The sequence below is a fragment of the Thalassophryne amazonica genome, chromosome 1 (assembly GCF_902500255.1).
Source record: "Thalassophryne amazonica chromosome 1, fThaAma1.1, whole genome shotgun sequence".
Classification (NCBI taxonomy): Eukaryota; Metazoa; Chordata; class Actinopteri; order Batrachoidiformes; family Batrachoididae; genus Thalassophryne; species Thalassophryne amazonica.
The window spans coordinates 39,733,430-39,759,942 of NC_047103.1; the positions used below are offsets into that span (position 1 = coordinate 39,733,430).

At 40.6% G+C, this 26,513-nt stretch overlaps 1 protein-coding gene and 1 long non-coding RNA gene across 3 annotated transcripts in view; both read left to right on the top strand.

Annotated features, from left to right (window-relative positions):
- LOC117508630 overlaps positions 1–25,953 on the top strand; it is a 160,461-nt gene extending 134,508 nt beyond the window's left edge. Inside the window, exon 2 of one of the 2 annotated variants that reach the window (XR_004560152.1) lies at positions 25,277–25,953. Coding sequence is in view for 1 of the 2 variants with exons in the window: in XM_034168435.1 (XP_034024326.1) it covers positions 25,277–25,716 (440 nt within the window). In the remaining variant the exon portion in view is untranslated. The remainder of the gene's footprint in view (positions 1–25,276) is intronic. The other variant, XM_034168435.1, reaches the window with a different exon arrangement.
- On the top strand, positions 13,995–23,241 carry LOC117508650. Its single transcript, XR_004560158.1, has 3 exons — positions 13,995–14,084; positions 21,018–21,020; positions 23,229–23,241. It is a non-coding gene; the product is annotated as an uncharacterized LOC117508650 (long non-coding RNA).
- Positions 25,954–26,513: the final 560 nt, after the last annotated feature.

A 26,513-nucleotide genomic window follows, 5' to 3' on the forward strand; every position in this document is an offset into this window, starting at 1 on the left:
AAATCAAAATCCACTGGACAGGCTGTGGAGCAGCACAGGTAACGCACGACAACAGTGCTAAAACAAAATAAAAATCCACTAGACAGGCTGTGGAGCAGCACAGGTAACGCACAACAACAGTGCTAAAAAATAAAATAAAATAAAAATAAAAATCCACTGGACAGGCTGTGGAGCAGCACAGGCAACGCACGACAACAGTGCTAAAACAAAATAAAAATCCACTAGACAGGCTGTGGAGCAGCACAGGTAACGCACGACAACAGCGCTAAATAAAAATCCACTGGACAGGCTGTGGAGCAGCACAGGTAACGCACGACAACAGCGCCAAAAAAAAATAAAATCAAAATCAAAATCCACTGGACAGGCTGTGGAGCAGCACAGGTAACGCACGACAACAGTGGTAAAAAATAAAATAAAAATCCACTGGACAGGCTGTGGAGCAGCACAGGTAACGCACGACAACAGTGCTAAAAAATAAAATAAAAATCCACTGGACAGGCTGTGGAGCAGCACAGGTAACGCACAACAACAGTGCTAAAAAAAAAAAATAATAAATAAATAAATAAATAAATAATAAAATAAAAATCCACTGGACAGGCTGCGGAGCAGCACAGGTAACACACGACAACAGTGGTAAAAAATAAAATAAAAATCCACTAGACAGGCTGTGGAGCAGCACAGGTAACACACGACAACAGTGCTAAAAAAAATAAAATCAAAATCCACTGGACAGGCTGTGGAGCAGCACAGGTAACGCACGACAACAGTGCCAAAAAATAAAATAAAAATCCACTGGACAGGCTGTGGAGCAGCACAGGTAACGCACGACAACAGTGCCAAAAAACAAAACAAAAATCCACTGAACAGGCTGTGGAGCAGCGCAGGTAACACACGACAACAGTGCCAAAAAATAAAATAAAAATCCACTGGACAGGCTGTGGAGCAGCACAGGTAACACACGACAACAGTGGTAAAAAATAAAATAAAAATCCACTGGACAGGCTGTGGAACAGCACAGGTAACGCACGACAACAGTGCTAAAAAATAAAATAAAAATCCACTGAACAGGCTGTGGAGCAGCACAGGTAACGCACGACAACAGTGCTAAAAATAAAATAAAAATCCACTGGACAGGCTGTGGAGCAGCACAGGCAACGCACGACAACAGCGCTAAAATAAAATAAAAATCCACTGAACAGGCTGTGGAGCAGCACAGGTAACACACGACAACAGTGCTAAAAAATAAAATAAAAATCCACTGAACAGGCTGTGGAGCAGCACAGGTAACACATGACAACAGTGCTAAAAAATAAAATAAAAATCCACTGAACAGGCTGTGGAGCAGCACAGGTAACACACGACAACAGTGCTAAAAAATAAAATAAAAATCCACTGAACAGGCTGTGGAGCAGCACAGGTAACACACGACAACAGTGCTAAAAAATAAAATAAAAATCCACTGAACAGGCTGTGGAGCAGCACAGGTAACGCACGACAACAGTGCTAAAAAATAAAATAAAAATCCACTGGACAGGCTGTGGAGCAGCACGACAACAGTGCTAAAAAATAAAATAAAAATCCACTGAACAGGCTGTGGAGCAGCACAGGTAACACATGACAACAGTGCTAAAAAATAAAATAAAAATCCACTGGACAGGCTGTGGAGCAGCACGACAACAGTGCTAAAAAATAAAATAAAAATCCACTGAACAGGCTGTGGAGCAGCACAGGTAACGCACGACAACAGTGCTAAAAAATAAAATAAAAATCCACTGGACAGGCTGTGGAGCAGCACAGGTAACACACGACAACAGTGCTAAAATAAAATAAAAATCCACTAGGCAAGCTGTGGAGCAGCACGACAACAGTGCTAAAAAATAAAACAAAATAAAAACGAAAGCGTTAGCAAGCTAGTTAGCCTGCCAACGCTGATGAAGGCCAGCTGATAAAGAGCTCCGTCGCGATGCTTCGACCGTTAGAGGTCTTCCTTAGGCGTTGGAGCACGGTGAAAAGTAAAAAAAAGTAAAAAAGTCTTGAAAAAGACTGTTAATTCAAAGAACTCAAACAGCTCAGTTCAAACAGCTAACAGATACAGCAGAACACCGCACCACAATCAGCACCTCCAAATCCGAGGCCATGGTTCTCGACCGTCGTGGTGAAGAGAGAGCTGAGCAGGGGGGCAATGCTCTCGATTTACCGATCAATCTGTGTTCCAATCCTCACCCATGGTCATGAGATTTGGCTCATGACCGAAAGAACGAGATCATGAGTACAAGCGGCCGAGATGAGTTTCCTTCGCAGGGTGGCTGGGCGCTCCCTTAGAGATAGGTTGAGGAGCTCGGTCACTCGGGAGGAGCTCGGAGTCGAGCTGCTACTCCTCCACGTTGAAAGGAGCCAACTGAGGTGGCTTGGCCATCTTTTCCGGATGCCCCCTGGACGCCTCGCTGGAGAGGTGTTCCAGGCACGTACCATTGGGAGGAGGCCCCGGGGAAGACCCAGGATATGCTGGAGGGACTACGTCTCTCGGGTGGCTTGGGAACGCCTCTGAGTTCCCCCAGAAGAGCTGGGGGAGGTGTGTGTGGCTCGGGAGGTCTGGCCTGCTTTGCTTGAGCTGCTGCCCCTGCGACCCGATTCCAGATAAAGCGGAAGAAAATGGATGGATGGATCATGTGGATTCTCTATGTTGTTTGACTGCAGCGACTCTCTGGCACGCAAGGGGTTATGGGATATGTCATTAGGGCAAATCATTTTAATAACATGAATGTAACATTGCTGTGGTAAACAGTGACAAGACGTACAATGTAGTGTAACAAGTCCGTTGACCACAAGTCCTCAAAATTTTGTCTGATTTGTTTCACCTCTTCTTCAGCTGAAAAACACAGGGCAAATTTGCACTTACAGCACTGTCTACTAAAGCACTAAGTTCATCTTTGCATTTCCCATGAACAAAGAGACCTCGGCGCTAACAAAAAAGTTTCACTTCATCGATTTTCCACCTTTTAAAGTCATCTAAACTTCACCGATCGCTCACATTTATGTTGTATTCTGCCACCTTTACCATGTTTACACAGGTTCAATTTGTATCCAAAATTTTAGTCAGTCCGATAAGAAATAAGAAAAGTGAAAGTAGCGACATTTTAAATTTGATTAATGTATCATTATGAGTGGCAAGAAAATTGACAAAGTATTGTTTTGTTTTGTTTGTTTTTTTTGCACAGCTGTAATTATAACGGTGCATTGTGTTCCCTAATTGTGACATTTTTAGCTGAAACGTGTAAATTTAGTATTTGATCAAACTAAAGTTTATCTTAGAAGAAGAACTGCAGATTAACGGTTAACCTTTTCACAGCAGTCTCTGTGATTGTTGGAGTTCTTAAATGGACATGATTTTCTTTGGCAGTGCGCTTCAGGCTACAATAGAAATTCTTCTTACTTATGCATGGTTTCATTTTCCCCTGTTCTTTTCCAGAGTAATTACTTTCACAAGATGCGTGATCTTACACTGTGTGAAATATGTGAACGTGTTGACATAACAGAACTATTTTTTGTGACTTGAAGTTACAGCGAGTGAATCAGGTATCCAGATAGGAAGCAAGGTATTTCCTGGTTGTCATTGTCCTGGTTGTCATGCATGCACGTGCACATGCACACACACAATGTGTGAGAAATGTGACCAGGTTGCATTATGGGAGTCTGGTGCAGCTAATTTATATGAGCAGCCAATGTAGACTTCAGCTTCTTTACTCGCAGCAGGTACGGGCAGAAGCTAGAAATGTGAGTGATGTAGGCCTGCAAATGAGGCACAGCTTGCAATGAAGAGCAGGGCTTTGAACCAGAATTTTTCCCAACTAGTTTGTTCCGAACAGAAACTGTATTTTTTTTTTTTAACATTTCCAGTTTTGGGTTCCACACCAAAATTGACTTTCTCCAACCAAATATTGTTCACGAAATGGTTAATAATGTTCCAGGTCAGTTGTGGAACACTACAAATATTCCAGACCCAGTGGTGGACACAGCTAACCAAAAGGTTAGCTTCAATAACCGCTAATCCGCTAACTGAAAAGTTAACATTTATAATGCTAAACCAATAAACCGCAAAAAATTTTTTGCGGAAGTTACAGCTAACTGCTAACTTTTAGTACTAACTCGGTACACTGGCAGCTACTGATAAGCCAGTTTTGAGTTTAAGCACACCCAAGGCTTCTAAGTAAAATCAAAGGACCAGAGGTTCTGTCTTTATCCACCCTGCCCGCTGCTGCCAAAACAAAAAATAAAAAAGGGTCATTTACTTTCCACATACTACAGCACAGACAGTCAGCATAATTCCATAATGCCTTTTGGCGCATGTGTCTGTTAATGCTCAAACTTTCAGAATTAGCGCATTACTTTAAAAGATATGTGTGATAATTTCACTTTGTAAAAATGAGAGTTGCTGTTAATGTCAGTAAACTGTCCGGAATTAGTTTTGTTTATAAATAAAACCATGAGTGAAACGTGCTTTGTGTTTCATGTCTCCTGCCAACTGTTTGTGTCATTGCATGTGGAAAGTAAATGATACTCTTTTTTTTTCTTTTCTTTTTTTTTGCAACAGCAGCTGGCAGCTGGCCCGCCCCTTTATGCTGGGGGAGGACTGAGCTCACAGCAGTCTGACTGTTGCAAAACAGACAGGAACTAGCGTGTATGATTTTAGGGTTTACAAATGTTTTTGTAAACATTTAAGCTTTACTCACTATGCCAGCAAAAAAAAAAAAAAAAAAAGTTAGCAGACTGAAAGTTAGCAGAACTAAATTTAGCAAAAGCTAATTGGTCCACTGGTGGTTTTCAAAGTTAGCTAAAAAGCTAATCTGCTAACAAAGAAGTTAGCTTTGCTAAGTAGCGGTTAGCAGATTAGCGGAACTGTGCCCACCACTGTGCAGACCTGTATGTGGCGCTGTAACGTTCCCACAAAAAACGGCAAAGACAATACTGTGTACTGTAGTAGGCAGCAGAAGCAGTGTCAACAATAAAAGTGCACTACAACAATGCACAAAAATCCCAAAGTAAATGACTAATAATAGAGAAACTTCTCAGGTGTGACTGTGTTTTTATTGTTGTTGTTGTTGTTGTTTGTTTTATTTTTTCAAGAGCCATTTTTTTGTCAAGTACAACGTATAATATGGTACCTAATTTTAGATTTGGTTATTTCTTACGACGGCATTCTAAAAGTGGGTTAAGATGCTTCCAAAATAAGAGTACAATAATGTTTCCCAGCGACACCATGGAATCACTAAAGCAAATAAATGCACTGTGAATGTAGACCTTAATTTATTGTAATGGTATTTAAATAAGTTCCTTCTCTCAGTGGGTTCGGTTCCACATGAGTGGCTCATCTGATACCCGGCCTCTGATAAATGTAACATAAATTAACTCACTGTCAGAGGTTGAAAAACAGATCAGTGACAGCGCTGTGTGTGCTATACTTGTGTGCCTCGCTTTTACTGCACACAACGGGTCTTTGTGTGGCGTGACGGGACAGTAATAACAGGGGAGGGCAGGAGTGCACACATGCATACATTCCTCCATACCTACGTGACAACCAGAAAGTAACTGTAAGTAAGTAACAGCAGTAGAGCCGACGCATTCACAGCCAAGTGCTTCATGTTGTCTTTCAACTGAGGAGAACATAATTTACTTAATGCGGGCAGCTGCTAAAAACAGACAGAGGAACATTCTCGAGCTGTTGGAGTGAGATCTAATCCATTTGGAGTTCCCTGGTGGCACTGTGCGAGAAGAAGGTCATTTTTGTCATGGAACGCTGACAGGAAAAGTGCAGCGAGGAGCGTTGAGAGGAACGCAGGATGTAATTGTTGGTTTGGAAGAGTTGCTTTAATTATAACATTTGGTTGGCAGAGGTCGAGCCGCTGGCTGGTTGATTGGTTGTTGGGAAGAATTATGTAGAGACAAAACTCTTCTGACAAACAAACTGAGTCCATTTAAATATGTACAAAAACACACACTTTGTTGTAGCTGCTGCACCTAAAATAATCTTTTTCCGTCATGCTGCTTTAGAAATGAGCAAAAATTTAAATTCAGATCAAACGTGAGACTCTTGATTCAACTGTGATTTATAATACCTAATACAATTTACAATATATAAAACAATTTCCTTCGGGTTTAATAAAGTTCTTCTTTTTTCTTATTATTATTCTTATATTGCAGTTGACATGTAATTTGGGTATTTGTAAGGGATATTGAATGGTATATACCTAAAATGATGAAATTTGGCCAAATATATGCAATGTTAAAATGAAGTTCTGAACAAGTATGTACTTCTGTTTCTGTGGCATATTGCAAAATTTCAGCTAATTTTATTGCGGATGAAATATTCATTTTTAGGGGTATCTATCCCATGGTAAATATGCTGAGTTCACTCTGTGAGCTGTTGCAGATTGTATGCCAAAGGAAATTTATACTGCACTTGATGGAAAATAAGAATTCTGAATTTCCAACTTAATACTTTTAATAAAGTGTTGCGCCTGGGGAACAAAGTAAAATGCTGTAATTGTAACATTACTATTGGCAAGTGCCATGGCATACCTGTTGGGAAAGTGTAGGAACACGGACCCACAACAGGGGGCGCAAATGAACGGACAATGGAATAGGTCAAATAACAACACTTTACTGTTGCGAACGTGCACAACAAAAACAACAAATTACAACAATGGACAAAGTTCAATTCACAAAGGTGTCGTGTGGGCAGGCTCGAAGATAGGAGACGCCTCTCCAAAGTAGAACCGGAACCACACGGTTTCCTCCGCCACAGGACCCCGGGAATACTGGAGCCGCCAAGTTCCGAACTCCCAGGTGGCCACTGCCTCCGCGTGTCGGACCTGGTACTGCTGGCGAGGAACAAGAACACAATTAAACGTGGGCGCGTTTGCACCCAGCAACCTGCACGGCAGGGAAGCTACCTCCACCTCTCGTTGGAGAAAAAAAGTCTGCAATCACTCACAAAAATCACAAAGGTTACTGTCAAGCAGTCAGCTGAGATTATTACCTTCCAGGTAGAACGATATCTCGGCGATGAGGTGGAGATGCCGTCCTGCTGATATACCCCAGTGATAATTGCCGTCAGCTGTCTCAGGTGATGGGTGACAACTGTTACCGAGGCAGCTCCTGTGGGGCGGCGGCGCCCTCTGGTGCCTGGAGCCCGCACTCCAGGCAGGGCGCCCTCTGGTGGTGGTGGGCCAGCAGTACCTCCTCTTCAGCGGCCCACACAACAATACCTGTATGTTGTTTTACCTGTCCAACAGATATCCAGCAAAACCTCTGTGTGAAATATGCCCAGGTTTTAATCAGAGTCCATTACAACTTTTCATGGTAAATATTTCAAGCCTGCTACACCTATTTGCCACCTAAAACTGTGGCAAATGATTTTGAGTTTTCTTGTATCAAATATTGAACTGTTGGTGTAAATATGAAGAATAGTTGTAACTATTTCAAAAACATGTACAACTACTATACCCCTGTCATTATTCCAGTGTACTGTATTCATCTTAATCCATATTGCAGTTGTTTAACCACGTGTCATTTAAAAACAATTGCAGTCCATGTATGATAGGTTTGATTAGAATGTGATAAAACTGCTGAAGAATGCTTTATCTTGCAGTTTTAAGATGAAAAGAAAAATTCCTTTTTCATGATCTGGATCCAAATTGAATGTATTCTTTCTTTTATTGCATTCATCACCATGTTTTGATGAAGAGTGATCCACTGGGATTTTTGAATAATCCAGGTGGAATACTGACAGAAAGCATAACATCTACGGCAGTGATTCCCAACATGTGGGCCACAGCTCCTTGGTGGGCTGTGAGTCACCATAAAAACAAATATAAACGTCTTTGATTTTCAATTTTGGAATAAAGTTTAAATTTACCAAAAAATATTAGATTTTTTTTCTTTCTTTCTGTGTAATCATCAGTAATTAAACAAAGTGATGCAATTTAAATTACACTATCTTCAGGAGTATAAGATATGTGTGTGTGCATTTTTATTATTATTATTATTATTGTTGTTGTTGTTGTTGTTTTTTTTTGGTGGGGGGGGGGGGGGGGGTATTGCTAATTTAGGAGGTCCTGCAACTTTTACCCTGGTGTGTCTTGTATGTCAAAATAGGCATGTAACAGCACACAAAAATCAATGTTCGGTACATTTTCAGATTGAATGTGTTATTGGCTTCAATTAATGCGTCCTTTTGCATCTGAAGCGCTGGTTACGTCGGTTGCGTCAGATGCTTTGGGGGCACTGAACGCACCGAATGCGGCAAGGAAGGCAGGGATTACTACATCACACTCTGACTTTTTCCACAGCCTGAAAAAGCTGAGCAATCGCCATCTTGGATTTGCATCTGTTAGAACCACAAAAAAAAAGCTTACAAAAAAAACTACAGTAGGACGAGTCTCTCATCACCCTGTTGGGAGAAGCTTTTTTCAGCGACTGAGGAAGGTGGGATTGATCGAACTGTGACAGCGTGCAGAGCCGCATGGAGGAGCTGGAGTTCAGGTCTCATTCCGGGGCAGAGGAAACTTTCATCTAGTTAAATGTCCCGAGAGTCCAGCAAACCAACACCTGCTTCTACGCTTTTAAAACAAAGTCTCTTTAAAACAGCAACTATTTAATTATTTTTACATTTCATTTTATATGTGATTCATTTTATATTTTAACATTAAATGAATTGATCATGAAACATGTCCATGAAATCATTCAGTCAAAAGACATTTGCACAGGTAGAACATTCACAATCACTAGTCATATTCATATTTTAGAAATTACTCTGTCCTGATCACAACATTAAAGGCAATCACATACTCTGATGTAATTGCAAGTTGAAATGACTCAATTAAAAAAATTATTTCACCATGAGGTTTATGTCATATTAAGAAATCCTAATTTACAATCACACTGTAGTCATTGTTAAATCATCTCCTGTTGCATTTAAACATTTGTATTTATTTGCTGTCTCTTTTTCTGTTTGAAATGCAGACATGAATAATCTGCCAGACTTAAAAATGTACACATTAATTTCCATGCTATTTTATTTGTCTAATGATAAATGTCCAAAGATCCTTATGTTCATCAAGAAATCATCTAATCTGAAATAACAGGTAAGCTGTGGTTTTAATTTACAGATGAAGAAAGGTTTCTGAAGAATCTTTTATTTTTTTACTATTTTATTACAAGTGTTCCAATGTAAGCAATTTTTATAGTAATCTGAAATTAATTTTGAGATTTAAAAATTGCAAGGATTTTCTTCAAAAAACTGCTGTGTATAAATGAGCAGTTCTGTGACACAGTAAAAAATTCATTTTTTTCCCCATTCATTTCAACAGATCGTCTCGAGAGGCATGGCCTGAGATGATGTCATTAAAGTCCACATTACTCACAGGTTGACATTTCTGAGTGTTTATCAGCAGCAGGTGAACGCAGGCTAATTTCCCCATATTTATGTCTTAGTTTCTCAGGTTATATGGAACCAAAAATTAAATGCAATATATCAGTATTTTCATAATTATTTATTTAGAATAGTTGGCTCATTTGACATTTTATTTACTCATGATACACACTTTAATGGCATATGTATTTGGTGAGATTTTTTGGTCTAATGAAATAACATGACGCTGCACACTGCCAATCAAAAGATAATGTGGGCGTGGCTGTAAACTTGTCAGTAACAGGAAGTTACTGTTTTCTTGGGCAACTATATGTCATCTTTTAGGCATCCGAATGACAGCGTGCATCTTTTTTCTTGTTCTGAACAATATGTAGGAAGGCATGTAACCAGCTCAAGACGAGGAATGAATTTTTACTTAATTTTAAAATTATGTTGCAAATATGGTACTATATGCTTTTTTTCTTTTTTGATACATTTCTACACATGAAAAAGTCTCAGCGTTGTTTCTTTTGAAAACACCAGTTCCACAGAAAGAAAGCAGCTCAGGCTGCTTTCACCATCTGATCCTCTAAAGTCAGGGCTGAACACGGCGTGTCTACGCCTGTTCTCAGGGCTGCACGCATACACAGAAAACCACCAAGAGCAAAAAAAAAAAGAAAAAAAAAAAGAAAGAAATTTAAAAAAAATAGAAGCTGCAAATAAACCTGTGGTACAGTTCAGTAGTAGAACAACAGACCAACTCAAAGATGCTGGTGTGATATTACCAAAATATGCTACCATTAAACTAATGGGGTCCTCGTCCACTGGCCTGCTCGCAGTCTGCTTATTGTGGCTCAGTGCCAGGACACGTGAAGGCAGGCAGAGTGGGGGGCATGCTTGTCTCCATATGTTGTACATTAGCCATCAGCTGCTCCACCGTGTTTGTTCATGCGGTCGCCGCACCGCTTTCAATTACATGGCCCACGAGCCAGAGCATTGATCTCCTTGTGCTTTCCTGCTTGGGTCCGTCAACTGTGGACCCGCAGCGCCTTCATTTTGCACTTTGTGTTCGGGTAACTTACATCAGCAGCTGTTGATGCAGCCCCTCCCCTTCCTTGGAAACCCACTGCAGACGTGCACAGTGTCGTGTTTCTATGCTGTACAGTATACAACAAATATGCCCCGGTGCAGTTTCACTTCATCTTATTGAAAATTGTATCACCTGTCAATAATTGCATTATGTTTAATTAAGTTGGTAATTAGAGTGTTTCCTTGAATGAAGAATCAAAAAATATAACACAATGATAAAATACACTGGGCCGAATAAGCATTGTCTTCTTATTAATTTGCAGTTGTTTAATTGGTATCCCATGCAAGCGTGTATATTATACAAATAATGGATGGTAAGGAGTCCAACATAGAGAAATATTGGATTCAGAAAAGTTATATTGGACTCGGCTACGCCTCATCCAATATAACTTTTTTGAATCCAATATTTCTCTATGTTGGACGACTTGCCATCCATCAATTGTTATGTTCTCCAACCCCCTCCCAAATTAAGCAAACAACAAAGACTCAAGTAAATTAGATCAATTTATTTTGTTGTGAACAGCATATGATTGATTCAGATGAATGCTTCTAAAACGTCAGTAGCGTGCTTGTCTACCTTCTTAGTGTTTTTAGTTTATTTCCACCAGTTCCTCCTCTGTGAACTCAGGAAACCTCGCTGGCAGACGATTTTCTGCTGTTGTTGACATGTTTGTTGGAATTTTTTCAACCAGCGTCTGTCAGCTAGTTCCTGACCTTTGTATGCTGTGCTCTGATTGGCTAGCTGTTGGCAGTAAGCTCTAACGCTATTGGTCAGTGGGACCCAATCCAATATAACTTTTGGTCCTACCCTTTTTAGCATTTACATGCTTTCTGGCGCCAAGAATGCCAAAATACAGGTAAATGATGGACAGAAAGGCTAATCTGTGATTGGCTATTGCAATCGGAGTGGGGAATATATATATACGAGGTCTGTCCATAAAGTATAGGTCCTTTTTATTTTTTTCAAAAACTGTATGGATTTCATTCATATGTTTATACGTCAGACATGCTTGAACCCTCGTGCGCATGCATGAGTTTTTCCACGCCTGTCGGTGACATCATTCGCCTGTGAGCACGCCTTGTGGGAGGTGTGGTCCAGCCCCCTCGTTGGAATTCCTTTGTCTGAGAAGTTGCTGAGAGACTGACGCTTTGTTTGATCAAAATTTTTTCAAAACCTGTGAGGCACATCGAAGTGGACGAGGTTTGAAACATTCAGCTGGTTTTCGGTGAAAATTTTAACAGCTGATGAGAGATTTTGAAGTGATTCTGTCGCTTTAAGGACTTCCCACGGAGCGGGACGTCGCGCAGCGCTCCCAGGCGCCATTGTCAGCCTGTTTCAAGCTGAAAACCTCCACATTTAAGCCTCTGTTGATCCAGGACGTCGTGAGAAAACAGAGAAGTTTCAGAAGAAGTCAGTTTCAGCATTTTATCCGGATATTCCACTGTTAAAGGAGATTTTTTTAATGAAAGACGTGCGGGCAGGAAAAACACCTCCGTTGGAAGCCTTAAGGACAAGTTGGAACATGCCCAACTGTTAAACAATTTCTCAGATACTCACTCCACTGAAAGCCATCAAAAGCCACCTGGATTTTACAAATGGTTATCAACACGGAGGTGTTTTTCCTGTGGCGGCGCATCGCGGCGGCTGCAAGCCGACGTGCGAATCCGCCCGCACGTCTTTCATTAAAAAAATCTCCTATAACTGGAATATCTGGTTAAAATGCTGAAACTGACTTCTTCTGAAACTTCTCTGTTCTCTCACGACGTCCCGGGTCAACAGAGGCTTAAATGTGGAGGTTTTCAGCTTGAAACAAGCTGACGACGGCGCCTGGGAGCGCTGCGCGACGTCCCGCTCCGTGGGAAGTCCTTAAAGCGACAGAATCACTTCAAAATCTCTCGTCAGCCGTTAAAATTTTCACCGAAAACCAGCTGAATTTTTCGAACCGTGTCCACTTCGATGTGCCTCACAGGCTTTGAAAAAATTTTGATCAAATAAAGCGGCAGTCTCTCAACAACTTCTCAGACAAAGGAATTCCGACGAGGGGGTGGGACCAGTCCTTCCAAGGTGTGCTCACAGGCGAATGACGTCACCGACAGGCGTGGAAAAACTCATGCATGCGCACGAGGGTTCAAGCATGTCTGACGTACAAACATATGAATGAAATCCATATAGTTTTTGAAAAAAATAAAAAGGACCTATACTTTATGGACAGACCTCGTGTATATATATATATATATATATATATATTATTTACATTAATTATTAAGATCCTATTGTCTAATGTACAATTTGTACATGTTCAGTCATCACAAAGACCACAATACAAATGAGCTTTTATGCTTTATTGTGTTATCCGTGTATCATTGATACATTCACCTCTGTATGTTTATATTTATGTTTTAGAATGAACTTAGTCAGTCAATCATAAGCAATATTTTATTTACATTTTAATGGCTTCTGCAGGAGGGCATGCACATGCGCATGCATGAGCTTTTGACAAGAGCGAAAGTTAGCTTTGAGTTAGCAGAAGTTAGTATGCACACTGACATCCATAAGATGTCTTGTAAATCACACCAGAGGTGTTTTCAGGTTTTAGAAGTGTTTATTTCTTGCTAGCTTTTACATAATATATGAGAAACATGTTATATTTACACATAAACAAATTGGTGTCACAATCTGAATGGCCCCCCCTAAAAATTGGATGCGACACCAGTTTTGGAGTGCCAGAGGCCAGCTAATGACCTCATAGTGATTGGCTGTCACCCCGGCCCCTCCAAAAAAAAAAACAAAAAAAAATCTGCATGATTCATAGCATAATAATATGAAACAGAATGTGACTTTTTAACCTCTTAAAATAGTTCAAGGTTAGCCATCTTTGAACTTGTCCAAGGTCTGTGTCCCAAGAATGTTCCCTGTGAATTTGAAGACTCTGGCAGTAATAGGACTGGACTTATACTGAGCACAGACAGATAAGGCTATATTGAAAATATGTGCTCCAGAGTAGAAACTCAGCACTTTGACAGGGTCTTTTTTTTTTTTTGAGAAGTCAGGGTTAAATAAAAGAACATTCCTACACCACCTAAATATTTAAATCAATCAGTAAAGACAAGAAACCATATGGTGACATGTGGGAATTTTATTTAGACCACATCAGAAAAGAGTTGTTGGTCTTTTGGCAGCTCCCATTTGTTTGTTACTGCCCAGTCTCAGTCTCAGCCTAGTCACTAACTGTTTTAACCCGAACATCCAGTTGGACCTATTTTTACCAGAGTTATGGCCCTTGATTAACAAATCTACACTCCGTCATGAGTTTTAAAAGTGTATTGCCGCTCACATTTTAAGAGGAATTTCGTGAAACTTGGTATAAGTCCTTGTTATAGGTTGGTTGGTAATACGCATATTATCATCATTCAAGTTGTGCCCATTTTACCAGAGTTATGGCCTTTGATTAACAAATCTAGACTCCGTCAGTTTCATGAGTGGAGGCCTGCATAATGAAATCAACTCCTCACATTTTTAGGAGGAATTTTGTGAAACCTGGTACAAGTCCTTGTTGTAGGTTGGTAATACTCATATTATGAAATCGTTCGACTAAAGACACACAGAAAATTCCTTTTCATTTATATTTTTCACTGCAGAGGCTGAATCAACGCGCTAACTTTGAAAAATAATATATTTAGAGAGTAACCCTGTTGTGTCTGATGAGTTGCGTACATTAATGCTGGATTTTATGGTTGCAAATTGAGTTTTACCAGCAATGCGTTAGCTGAGCCAGTAAAAAGGAGTTTTACCGGCGACACGTTAGCGGATATTTGCGACCGTAATCCAGCATTAACATCTGCAAAAAATCAGACACGAGGGGGTTGTTCCCATTCTAATCCAATTCTATTGTTTGCACGATTTGTTTTTCTGTGAGTAATTCAGCCGGCGAAGCTTACACCAGTCGCTGCACTAGTTTCTCTCGGTTTCAGCTGAGAGCGCCATCCAGCATTAATGTCCGCAAATCATCAGACACAAGGGGGTTATTCCCATTCTAATGCAATTCCATCAATTGTACGGTTTATTTTTCTGTAATTGCTGGCAAAGCTTAATGGTGTCATCTTCGCTGCACTAGTTTCTCTCGCTTTCAGCTGACTTTACCATTCAGCATTGACATCCGCAAATCATCAGACACAAGGGAGTTATTCCCATTCTAATGCAATTCCATCATTTGCACGGTTTATTTTTCTGTATTAATTGTCAGCGAAGCTTAACGGCATTGTCGTGGCTGCACTAGTTTCTCTCGCTCTCGACTGATAGCGCAGTTATTGACATCTGCGTAGCAAAGCGGTCAGAGCGCGGAGTAATACATTAAATGTGAAACGGTCGAATATTTTGCCACCGTCAATGCGATATTTTATGGTCGGAAATCTCACGCGATTAACCAATCAGATTCGCAGAACAAATGTAATTGGATTAGAATTGTTATTCTATCCTGTTATTCATTAGCAAGAAATGTTTCTCTTGATTTATGAAAGAAATCCTTCACTAAAATGATCTCATTTTACAGTTTTTGATAGAAGTGCAAAGAGCTGATGTGTGTTGACAAAACAAATGTTATCAAATCCCTTGAAATATTATCAGAATATAACAAGCACTTGTACCAAAGCAGCATTAGCCAGCGGGGGATATTGTGAGAGCACGCTTGTTGTTGTTTTAAGTCCTTCTTTGTCCCACTCTACCATGACGTTTTAACTGGTGAAGTTACAGTCAAACGTTGCCATCTCCTCAGCTTCAACAGTTGCATCAACAGAAGCTTCTGAGTCCTTCATAACTGTCATTGGTGTCTTGGAGCTTTCCTCACTCACTCTTTACTATCACTGTTATTGAAGTGAGCCTTGCTGGAAACAAAATGACCACACATTATCATACTGTTATATTCAGAAAGAAAACTGTGTGTAAAAATGAGTGTTTAGATGTGTTAATACATTATTTAAAGGTATGCATATTTATATTGACTTTTGTTGCTTACAGTTTCTGCGTTGTGCTCTTTTTAAAGTCTTTGGTTTTGATGGTTCATAAGAGGAAACGTTGTACTTACCGAGATGGATATTAAACTATAATTACAGAGAGGTGATAAAATTGACATTTATCTGGCATGGCACAGGGGTGTACTCACTGCTGCTGGATACTGAAGGTATTGAGTGTGTTCACAGACTTGCGGAGCTTTTTATAAACCCCAGAGCACCAGTAGCAGCAGTCAGGATTGTGCTTATTCTGAGATTCCTAATGGAAAACAAGACTGCCTGCAGGACTGACCCAGTCTAATTCTGTTGTGTTGATAAGTCTATCACATATTAATTCCTGCCATGTACTGTACTGAGAATAGTTTGACTCAAAAGTAGGTTATGACACATTTGGATGCAAGCTGTGCCTGGTGGGCCCCACCGTGCAGACGGAGACTCAGACAAGAGACGGCTTGCACGCATGAAGTCTTGATGAAGAACAGACCGAGAAGTTTTATCTGACACCTGTTCGTGGGAGGTTTTAATAAGTGGAGAATGTGGTTTTCATCAGTGTCATGTTTAAGTGGTATTCACTGTCCAGAACGTTTGAATTCACTTTGTCACCACTCGGTGGGAGCAGTTGAGCTTTTAGCCTGAGGGTGAGGGGCTTGTCATTCCGCGTCCTGGAATGCAGTTGACTTTCTAAATCCCCACTAGTCTATCCCAGGGCTGCGGGGCAGGGCTAGTCTCAAGCCCTCTGCTCCATGTGAGCTGCGTCTGGAATCTGAAAGCAAGCGAGTAGTCGGTGGGTCTCACTGAGTCTCGGTTTTTAACATTGCTGATTACAAAGTACAATGGAAGAAGGAGTTGCCGTTGAAGAAAAAGAATGTTCACACGATGAAGGTAATGAGCTTTTTCACATGCCGCCCACAAAATAAATTTGAAGCCATTGGAGGCTGTTGCCTGTTGTGTCTGTTGAGTGTAATTTGGAGAGCTGTGGGGAATCTGTAGGAGTTAAAAATAGGTGCTTGAGAAGCACATGACACACGCTGCAGCTCCAAAGTTGAGCTGGTGTGCTGATGATGACGAGGCTTCTTTTATGACACAGTGACCTCCACTTATTGTTTACCAGCCAATTTTTTTATGTTTTTTTAATCAAAAATCAAAAGATGTTTTTTGCAGTTTATTTGTTGTTTTTTAGCTGTCATTCGCATGTTAGACTGTGAAGACTATCAACTTTGATTTTGGGGTAATGACGTGCAAATCAGGCGAACAGCGTAGGAATTACTGCACTTTGTCTGCAAGTTGTTCCATTTCTGAGGCACCAAAATTCATTCATAAATTGGCCTGCTGGGCTGTTTTATGGCCTAAGACAAGTCGTAACCTTTCTTAGACGTGCCAGGACTAGGACTGAAATGAACAAGTATTTCCTTTAATGACTGATTTTGTTAATGTCTGTAGAATGTCAGAGAAGCAAAAACGAAAACAGAGACTTGAGTTTACCAGAAAGCACTTGCAGGAGTCTGTTTTCTTTCTAACAAAGTCCTATTTTCTGAACTCTGCTGTGACTTTTCAAGGACCAAACAAATGTCATTTTATGCACTCTCTCCGTCACTGAAGCTCGAGACTCCGTCAGAGTTGTCTTGGGAGCTTCCCTCACTTGTCTCCTTCCTGCTTAGATGCAAAAATACTGTGCATTACTCATTTCATTTTTAAAGATGTAATGTGATTGAACTCAAAGAGATCGAGACCCCGATTTGCTAAGATCCCAGATAACAAGTGCTAAATTGCATGAGCAATCCAAACTTTTGCACTTTGGGGTGGGGACAGCTTTGTGAGTGATTTACTAAGACTAATTATGCAGTTGATATTGTGATGTAGTTGACAGTATTTAAATGAGGATTTTATATGGGTTAATGGCGGTAAGCACAGAATTTAATTCAATCAACTACAACTCCAATTCCAATGAAGTTGGGACATTGTGTAAAATGTAAATAAAAACAGAATACAATGATTTGCAAATCCTCTTCAACCTATATTCAGTTGAATACACCACAAAGACAAGATATTTAATGTTCAAACTGATAAACTTTATTGTTTTTGTGTAAATATTTGCTCATTTTGAAATGGATGTCTGCAATACTTTTCAAAAAAGCTGGGACAGTGGTATGTTTACCACTGTGTTACATCACCTTTCCTTCTAACAACACTCAATAAGTGTTTGGGAACTGAGGACACTAATTGTTGAAGCTTTGTAGGTGGAATTCTTTCCCATTCTTGCTTGATGTACGACTTCAGTTGTTCAACAGTCCGGGGTCTCCGTTGTCGTATTTTTTGCTTCATAATGTGCCACACATTTTCAATGGGTGACAGGTTTGGACTGCAGGCAGGCCAGTCTAGTACCCGCAGTCTTTTACTACGAAGCCACGCTGTTGTAACACATGCAGAATGTGGCTTGGCATTGTCTTGCTGAAATAAGCAGGGACGTCCCTGAAAAAGACGTTGCTTGGATGGCAGCATGTGTTGCTCCAAAACCTGGATGTACCTTTCAGCATTGATGGTGCCATCACAGATGTGTAAGTTGCCCATGCCATGGGCACTAACACACCCCCATACCATCACAGATGCTGACTTTTGAACTTTGTGCTGGTAACAATCTGGATGGTCTTTTTCCTCTTTTGTCTGGAGGACGCATCGTCTATGATTTCCAAAAACAATTTGAAATGTGGACACATCAGACCACAGCACACTTTTCCACTTTGCGTCTGTCCATTTCAAATGAGCTCAGGCCCAGAGAAGGTGGTGGCGTTTCTGGATGTTATTGATGTATGGCTTTCGCTTTGCATGGTAGAGTTTTAACTTGCACTTGTGGACGTAGCAACGAACTGTGTTAACTGACAATGATTTCTGAAGTGTTCCTGAGCCCATGCGGTAAGATCCTTTACACAGTGATGTCTGTTTTTAATGCAGTGCTGCCTGAGGGATCGAAGGTCACGGGCATTCAGTGTTGGTTTTCGGCCTTGCCACTTACGTGTAGAAAGTTCTCCTGATTCTCTGAATTTTCTGATTGTTATTTTACTGTAGATGATGGAATCCCTAAATTCTTTGCAATTGAACATTGAGAAACATAGTTCTTAAACTGTTGGGCTATTTTTTCATGCAGTTATTCACAAAGTGGTGATTCTCGCCCCATCTATGTTTGTGAACGGCTGAGACCTTTGCGGATGCTCCTTTTATACCCAATCACGAGTGCCCTCAGTTCCCAAACACTTATTGAGTGTTGTTAGAAGGAAAAGTGATGTAACACAATGGTAAACATACCACTGTCCCAGCTTTTTTGAAACGTGTTGCAGGCATCCATTTCAAAATGAGCAAATATTTGCACAAGTCTTTGTGGTATATTCATTTGAATATAGGTTGAAGAGGATTTGCAAATCATTGTATTCTGTTTTTATTTACATTTTACACAACGTCCCAACTTCATTGGAATTGAGGTTGTACATGCAGATATGCACTTTGTGCTTCATTATGCATTAATTCTGCCACACATCACTGCACTGCACAGAGCAGTCTGTGTTTTTTTATTCATTTATTTATTTATTTTCTGTGTACAAGAAGGCCTCTCTGGAACAGCAGTCTGTTGAGCGCAATATGTTAATGTCAGTGTTTCAAACACACAAAATACATGCCTCCCCCTAACTTTCCTTTTGACCTTGAAAATCATAAGTGTGCAAACCTCACCTCTCATGTTCTTACAATTTTGCACACTTGGGTGGACAAACCCCAAATTGCATATTCATGACTTTTATACCACCGTCACACATAGCCGGAATCATGCAGACTGGTGTTGGATTTATGAATTTAGCACACATCCAAAAGTGTCGGATTTCAGTTCCAAAACATTCTGACAGACATCTGCAGAAGTCGACACAGTTGTTCAAAATCGGCCAGTGGCCCCGAATGTGATGCACATATTCAAAACTCTCCGGGCGCCATCGAGATGGGACTCTTATCCGACGACGGTCCATGTGTAATCTGACGACCATCTGACCGCAATTTACTTATTCTGACGGCATCAAAACACCATCTGAAATGATCTGATCGCGGTTGATTGAGCTCTTCCTTTCAGTTCCTTTCACCCAGCTGCGCTGCGTGCTGGGAATGTCGATCAGATGACAAATACATAATCCACCTCTGGTTTCAATAAATCCCATGTGATGTGCTGTCCCACAACGATAATCCAACTGCACTTGTGTTAAGATGCGTATCAAGTAAAATGACAACAAAAAAGAGTTTAAAAAAGGAGAAAGTCCACTTGCTGCATCTGAAAGTTGTGCACATGGGGGAAGTTGGCGCACTTCCAGCACAGTTCAACAGCTATTACGGAGTCCAGCCGAACAAATAAAATCTAGCAATGCAAGTGTATACTGATGAAACACCTAAAGAGATTTTTCATCTGACTAACAGCAGGTGATCACTGACAGCTGTCAACCTGTTTGTGCACTCTCTGGATGGACAGCTTCTGTGCTCGCGTGCCCCCCTCGTGTGCATGCGGAGTAGCTGGTACAGCATTTATGAACATGCGATGATTGCATGGGTGAGTGAGTAGATGAGTGACAGCTCCAATGTCGGTGCCGTCTGACAGCAGTCTGTGTCATCTGACTGTTGTCTGAAATATGTTTGGGCTGCTTCCTGCAGGTATGCACAAGGCAGTCTGGATGCGTTTGGACCACTGCTGACCATGCCTCTGTTCCTCCCAACTGCATCGGATTATGGCAACATTTGCCGTGTCGGAATGGCTCCTTCACATTCTTGTTGTATGTGACGGGGCCTTAGTAAATCAGCCCAATATTGTGTAACACTACAGTGCGTAATCAACTTGAGATCTTTTACCTGCTGATTTGTCAATGTATCAGCTCATCGCCCTCGTGACGCTCCCTGGGGTGACTTGTGATTTGGCATGATCTAAATAGACTGAATTGAATTGAATTGAATTGAATCAGATAATTGTCTGATTACTTTTGGGCCCTTACAGAAAGCTTTAATTCCACCCACTTCACTCAGTTTGGATATACTAACCTTTAAATTGAAGGTGACACTCTGTGCTGGAAGCTTTAATATGCTATTACACAACAAAATAAAAAGTGTCCATGTCCAATTATATATGGCTGTAAGTGCATACCGTCGAAAATCTTCAGAATGTTCTGGAATATACATAATTGTAAAGTGCTTTGAGCGTCTGACGCAGATGGAAAAGCGCTATATAAATGCAGTCCATTTCTCGTCCTATCCACGCCATGATACAACAACTTGAACCCACCACCTATGCCCCTGGCCTTACTTCCCTTCCACTTGGTCTCTTGCACATACAACCCCTGGCAAAAATTATGGAATCACCGGCCTCGGAGGATGCTCATTCAGTTGTTTAATTTTGTAGAAAAAAAGCAGATCACAGACATGACACAAAACTAAGGTCATTTCAAATGGCAACTTTCTGGCTTTAAGAAACACTATAAGAAATCAAGAAAAAAAGATTGTGGCAGTCAGTAACGGTTACTTTTTTAGACCAAGCAGAGGAAAAAAATATGGACTCACTCAATTCTGAGGAAAAAATTATGGAATCACCCTGTAAATTTTCATCCCCAAAACTAACACCTGCATCATATCAGATCTGCTCGTTAGTCTGCATCTAAAAAGGAGTGAACACACCTTGGAGAGCTGTTGCACCAAGTGGACTGACATGAATCATGGCTCCAACACGAGAGATGTCAATTGAAACAAAGGAGAGGATTATCAAACTCTTAAAAGAGAGTAAATCATCACGCAATGTTGCAAAAGATATTGGTTGTTCACAGTCAGCTGTGTCTAAACTCTGGACCAAATACAAACAACATGGGAAGGTTGTTAAAGGCAAACATACTGGTAGACCAAGGAAGACAAAGCGTCAAGACAGAAAACTTAAAGCAATATGTCTCAAAAATCGAAAAATGTACAACAAAACAAATGAGGAACGAATGGGAGGAAACTGGAGTCAACGTCTGTGACCGAACTGTAAGAAACCGCCTAAAGGAAATGGGATTTACATACAGAAAAGCTAAATGAAAGGCATCATTAACACCTAAACAGAAAAAAACAAGGTTACAATGGGTTAAGGAAAAGCAATTGTGGACTGTGGATGACTGGATGAAAGTCATATTCAGTGATGAATCTCAAATCTGCATTGGGCAAGGTGATGATGCTGGAACTTTTGTTTGGTGCCTTTCCAGTGAGATTTATAAAGATGACTGCCTGAAGAGAACATGTAAATTTCCACAGTCATTGATGATATGGGGCTGCATGTCAGGTAAAGGCACTGGGGAGATGGCTGTCATTACATCATCAATAAATGCACAAGTTTATGTTGATATTTTGGACAATTGAAAGGATGTTTGGGGATGATGAAATCATTTTTCAAGATGATAATGCATCTTGCCATAGAGCAAAAACTGCAAAAACATTCCTTGCAAAAAGACACATAGGGTCAATGTCATGGCATAGGGTCAATGTCAATGAGCAGATCTGATTTGATGCAGGTGTTAATTTGGGGGATGAAAATTTACAGGGTGATTCCATAATTTTTTCCTCAGAATTGAGTGATTCCATATTTTTTTCCTCTGCTTGGTCTAAAAAAGTAACCGTTACTGACTGCCACAATCTTTTTTTCTTGATTTCTTATAGTGTTTCTTAAAGCCAGAAAGTTGCCATTTGGAATGACTTTAGTTTTGTGTCATGTCTGTGATCTGCTTTTTTTCTACAAAATTAAACAACTGAATGAACATCCTCTGAGGCCGGTGATTCCATAATTTTTGCCAGGGGTTGTACAATATGTCTACCTTTCTCCTGTCCATCATGTCAGGAAGTTCTCTCCCTTTACGAGTCATACTGCCAACATTTAAAGTCCCAACTCTCACTTTCACCCTTCCAGTTTTCCTCTTCCCTCTTTGTCTGTGGATGTGTTCTCTTCCTCTTCTTCTTCGCCCAGCAGTAGCTTAATTTCCGATGGCACCCTATTGGGAAATGGCATCGGTGGCAGTCGTTGTTAGCCCAAGCCTTGACCGATCCGTTATGGAAATTCGATTTGTACTCTGCATGGTTGAGTTGGCTTGTTTTATGCTGGATGCCCTTCCTGACACAACCCTCCTCATTTAACCGGGCTTGGAACCGGCACTGAGAGTGTACTGGCTGCACACCCCATGTGGCTGAGATTTGACACAGTTAAGGTGAACACCCTGCCTCCTTCTATCCTCCTCATTTTTCTGGGCTTGGAAACTGTGTTGCTCACCGAACAGTCCTCCCTAAAAATCGGTCCTCCCTGCATTCATTGTGTATGCGTCATTTCGGAGCCCAGTACCGTCATTTCTGAGCGTCACCAGCAATTCACTGATTATCACCTCATTTCTGCTTAAAACTGCACTCCAGTCATCATCTGTCTCAGCGACAGATATCTGAAGCTTCTGTACAACAATCATTTCCACATAAATTCAGCATTATTTCATAATAAGACAGCAGACCGATCAGAGTGCCACAGCTGCTGCTGCGCCTACGTCATTTCAGAGTGTCAGTAACGACTCACGGATTATCGCCTTGTTTCTGCTTAAAATGACTAATTTCTGCTTAAAACTGACTTTAGAATGATTTAAGAGATTTTATTTTGTCATCTGATGGTTAATAATCACATTATTTCCTTTGATCGCTTTGGGTGTAGCGAGTCGGTCTCAGAAGTGCTGCTGTGGTCCCAAATAATGCATGCGCAGTGAAGGTAGGGTGGATCCGTTTTTAGGGGGGACCATTCGGTCTGTGACACCGGCACTCAGAATGTACTGGCTGCACACCCCATGTGGCTGAGTTGGTAGCAAGTATGCCATAAAAATATTGTACTTCATAATGAACTGAGGGGTTCTTAGTGCTAAAAACATTAAAAGCTTAAAAACAGTCATATTAAAACATAGTTTTTAGTCATAGTTTTAAATTGCCCTATAGATACAAGTACTTTAAACTTTTTGTGTCTGTTGTGAGGTATTCCAAGTATGTGAGTACAGTAGTTTCTTTCCTGATTGTCACCAGACTTGGTATGTGTGCTATGCATTCTGACCCCAAGCAGCTTCTTGTTTTTTTTGGGTCAAAAGGTCAATGTTATAAATCACTGAACTGTACTTTGTAAAAGTCATCTGCAGAAAAACATCAGTCATTAGTAACCTTATCAGTGCTTGCCCAGGGTGCCATGGCTTAGTGCAGAATATGGACTTGTATAAATTTGCAGGTATGAGCAGGATGGTGTTTTCAAGTTTGTGCATTTACATCTTCCTATATTAAGTCCCTTCGGCTGCTCCCTTGTTTTCACTCTGGGTCACCACAGCAGATCTGATGTGGATTTGCATGTTGAATTGACACAAGTTTTACGCCGGATGCCCTCCCTGATGCAGCTCCACATTATGTGGAGAAAGAGGCAGTGGGTGAGGTTTGAACCGGGAACCTTCCGCACTGAAACCAAGTGCCCTAACCACTTAGCCACCACCTCTTCTGTTTTTTGTTTTTTTTTCATTAAAACTAAACAACTTTAATTCAGTATTTTCCTCTCTGTCATCTTGAATTCACCATTCACTACTGAAATGGGGAAACAGCATAACTAATTACTATCCCCACTCACATATTTTTATGCTCTTTCTGCACAAAATATGAGACGTGAAATATTGGAAACTGTTTTGTCCAAGTCCAAGGGCGGAATTTAGAACTAGAAATGCAGGCTGAGCATCCAGAACAGTAATTTTAATGTTTTGAGAAGACCATAAAGTGGACACCATTTGACTTATACAATTTGAAACTGTGGATATAAGTACTTTATTCTGAGAATAGCCAGCATTGATTTTATTAACATCCTGGTGTAAATAAGGTATCACCACATGTGTAGAACTCAAAAAGAATGATAGGTTGAGTTTTCATTTTTAAAAAACAACTGCAATGTGGTAAAATGTATTCATAAATATGAAAGAACAGGCTCTTAATAATTATTAACTATCACATACTGTATTTTTTTTCTCAAGATTTGTTTTTGCATAAGTTTGAAAAAACAACAGATCATAAGTTTATGATAAATTACTTATCATGAATTCAATTTTCGAAGTGACACTAATGACAACACTCATACTGAACAAAGTTTCGCTTGCATAGACTGATTTTGGAGATCAAGCAATAATTGTAGATGGGCTTTCTGAGGTCCCAGATAGCTTTTCTGATTTCCTTTTCTAACTTTCAGAATTTAGTAAATTAGCATATGGTCCATTGATACTTATGTGTAGACACTAGTCCCTAGAGGCAACTATTTTTGGTTTCAAATCTGGGCAAATGCAGTCCCAGAAAATTCTGAATGTGACAAACAAGAAACAGGTGTTGTAAACAAGTCAATGCTGCTAAAAATACAAACTTGCAGAAACAAAGATACTATTCTGACATGGTTTTGCACATAAGACTGACATGGTTTGCACATAAGACTGGCATAGCATGTTTCAAGTACACACATATATGTCAGAAGGTGGGGGTACATACCATATTCTGTTCCCCCTGGTTGAAAAGGTGGGGGGGACATGTCCCCCTATCCCCCACCAAGTCCTCCATGTCCAAGTCTACCCTGGTCTGCAGGTTTGACTTGACATGTCCGTCAACACATAGTGAAGAAGTCAAACATAGTTTCAAACACAAAACACCAGCACAGTTCAGGTGTCGTGAATGCTTTTTTTTTTTTATCTGTCCCCTCAGAACAAACCAAGGGCAACCTGAAGGTTACCTCGCCAGAGGACGTCGAGCACATCACTCGCAGACAGACATCCCCAAATGGGACGGCACCTTCGAGAGGAGATGCCAAAGGCAGCCGCGCTGCCCCACGCAGACACACATTAGGGGGAGCACGCAGCTCCAGAGAGATCCTGGGTATGCAGCCGGCAGACATGGATAAGAAGAGGGAGGCCTTTCTGGAGCATCTGAAGCAGAAATACCCCCACCACGCCTCCGCCATCATGGGACACCAGGAAAGGCTGCGAGAGCAGGTAGGTGGGCTTCATGCAGAATATTACTCGTGGTTTAGGTCATCTGGATTCTTTATCTGTTGTTTCATAGATTTCAACTCCCAGCATTCATTTGAGTTTAATAGCAATTCACATTTCTTAAAGCTACAGTGTGCAGGATTTAGTGTCATCTAGTGGTAAGTTTGCAAATTGCATTATGCCCTTGTCATTCACAATTTTGTTTACCATCACATTTTTGTTTCCTTGGTGACAGGAATTCATGCTCCTTTGTCTTCTCTTGTGCTAAGCAATATGTCTGATCATCCATTTAAAAAAAATTGGGTTCTCAAATTTACTAGCCTGCGCTAGCAACCAGTAAAAAACATGTATATGGGCGCAACCAGTCATTACTCTTCAGTCTTCTGGCCATGCTGCAAAATGCAAAAGCCAGACTAAGTACAGTGAGGAAAATAAGTATTTGAACACCCTGCGGTTTTGCAAGTTCTCCCACTTAGAAATCATGGAGGGGTCTGAACTTGCAAAATCGCAGGGTGTTCAAATACTTATTTTCCTCACTGTATGTTCCTTTTGGTTACTGTATCAATATAGAGCTGCAACATGGTGGCCTCCATGAAGGGGGCCTGCTCCCGTGTTATTCTAAGCTTACGAAAGCATATTGATTAATTATTGCAGCATAATTATAAACTAATGAACAGATGACTATGAATGCTAATAAAAGTCTCTAAGTCCTACACACTGTAGCTTTAATTTTACACTTTGTCAGCCAAGTCTGTTTTTATTTCTGCTCAGCCTCATTGCCAAGGAATTTCTTTCTGCTGTTTTCCTATTTTACAAAGATTCATGAAGGAGGAATGATTAGTTTAAAAATGGCCCGCTTGTGAATCTTAATGAACATATTGGTTGTGAGAAAGATGCTGTTATGCTTGGGCGTGATCCAGATCTGCTTGTGGTTCCAGAAATGACAAGATCGA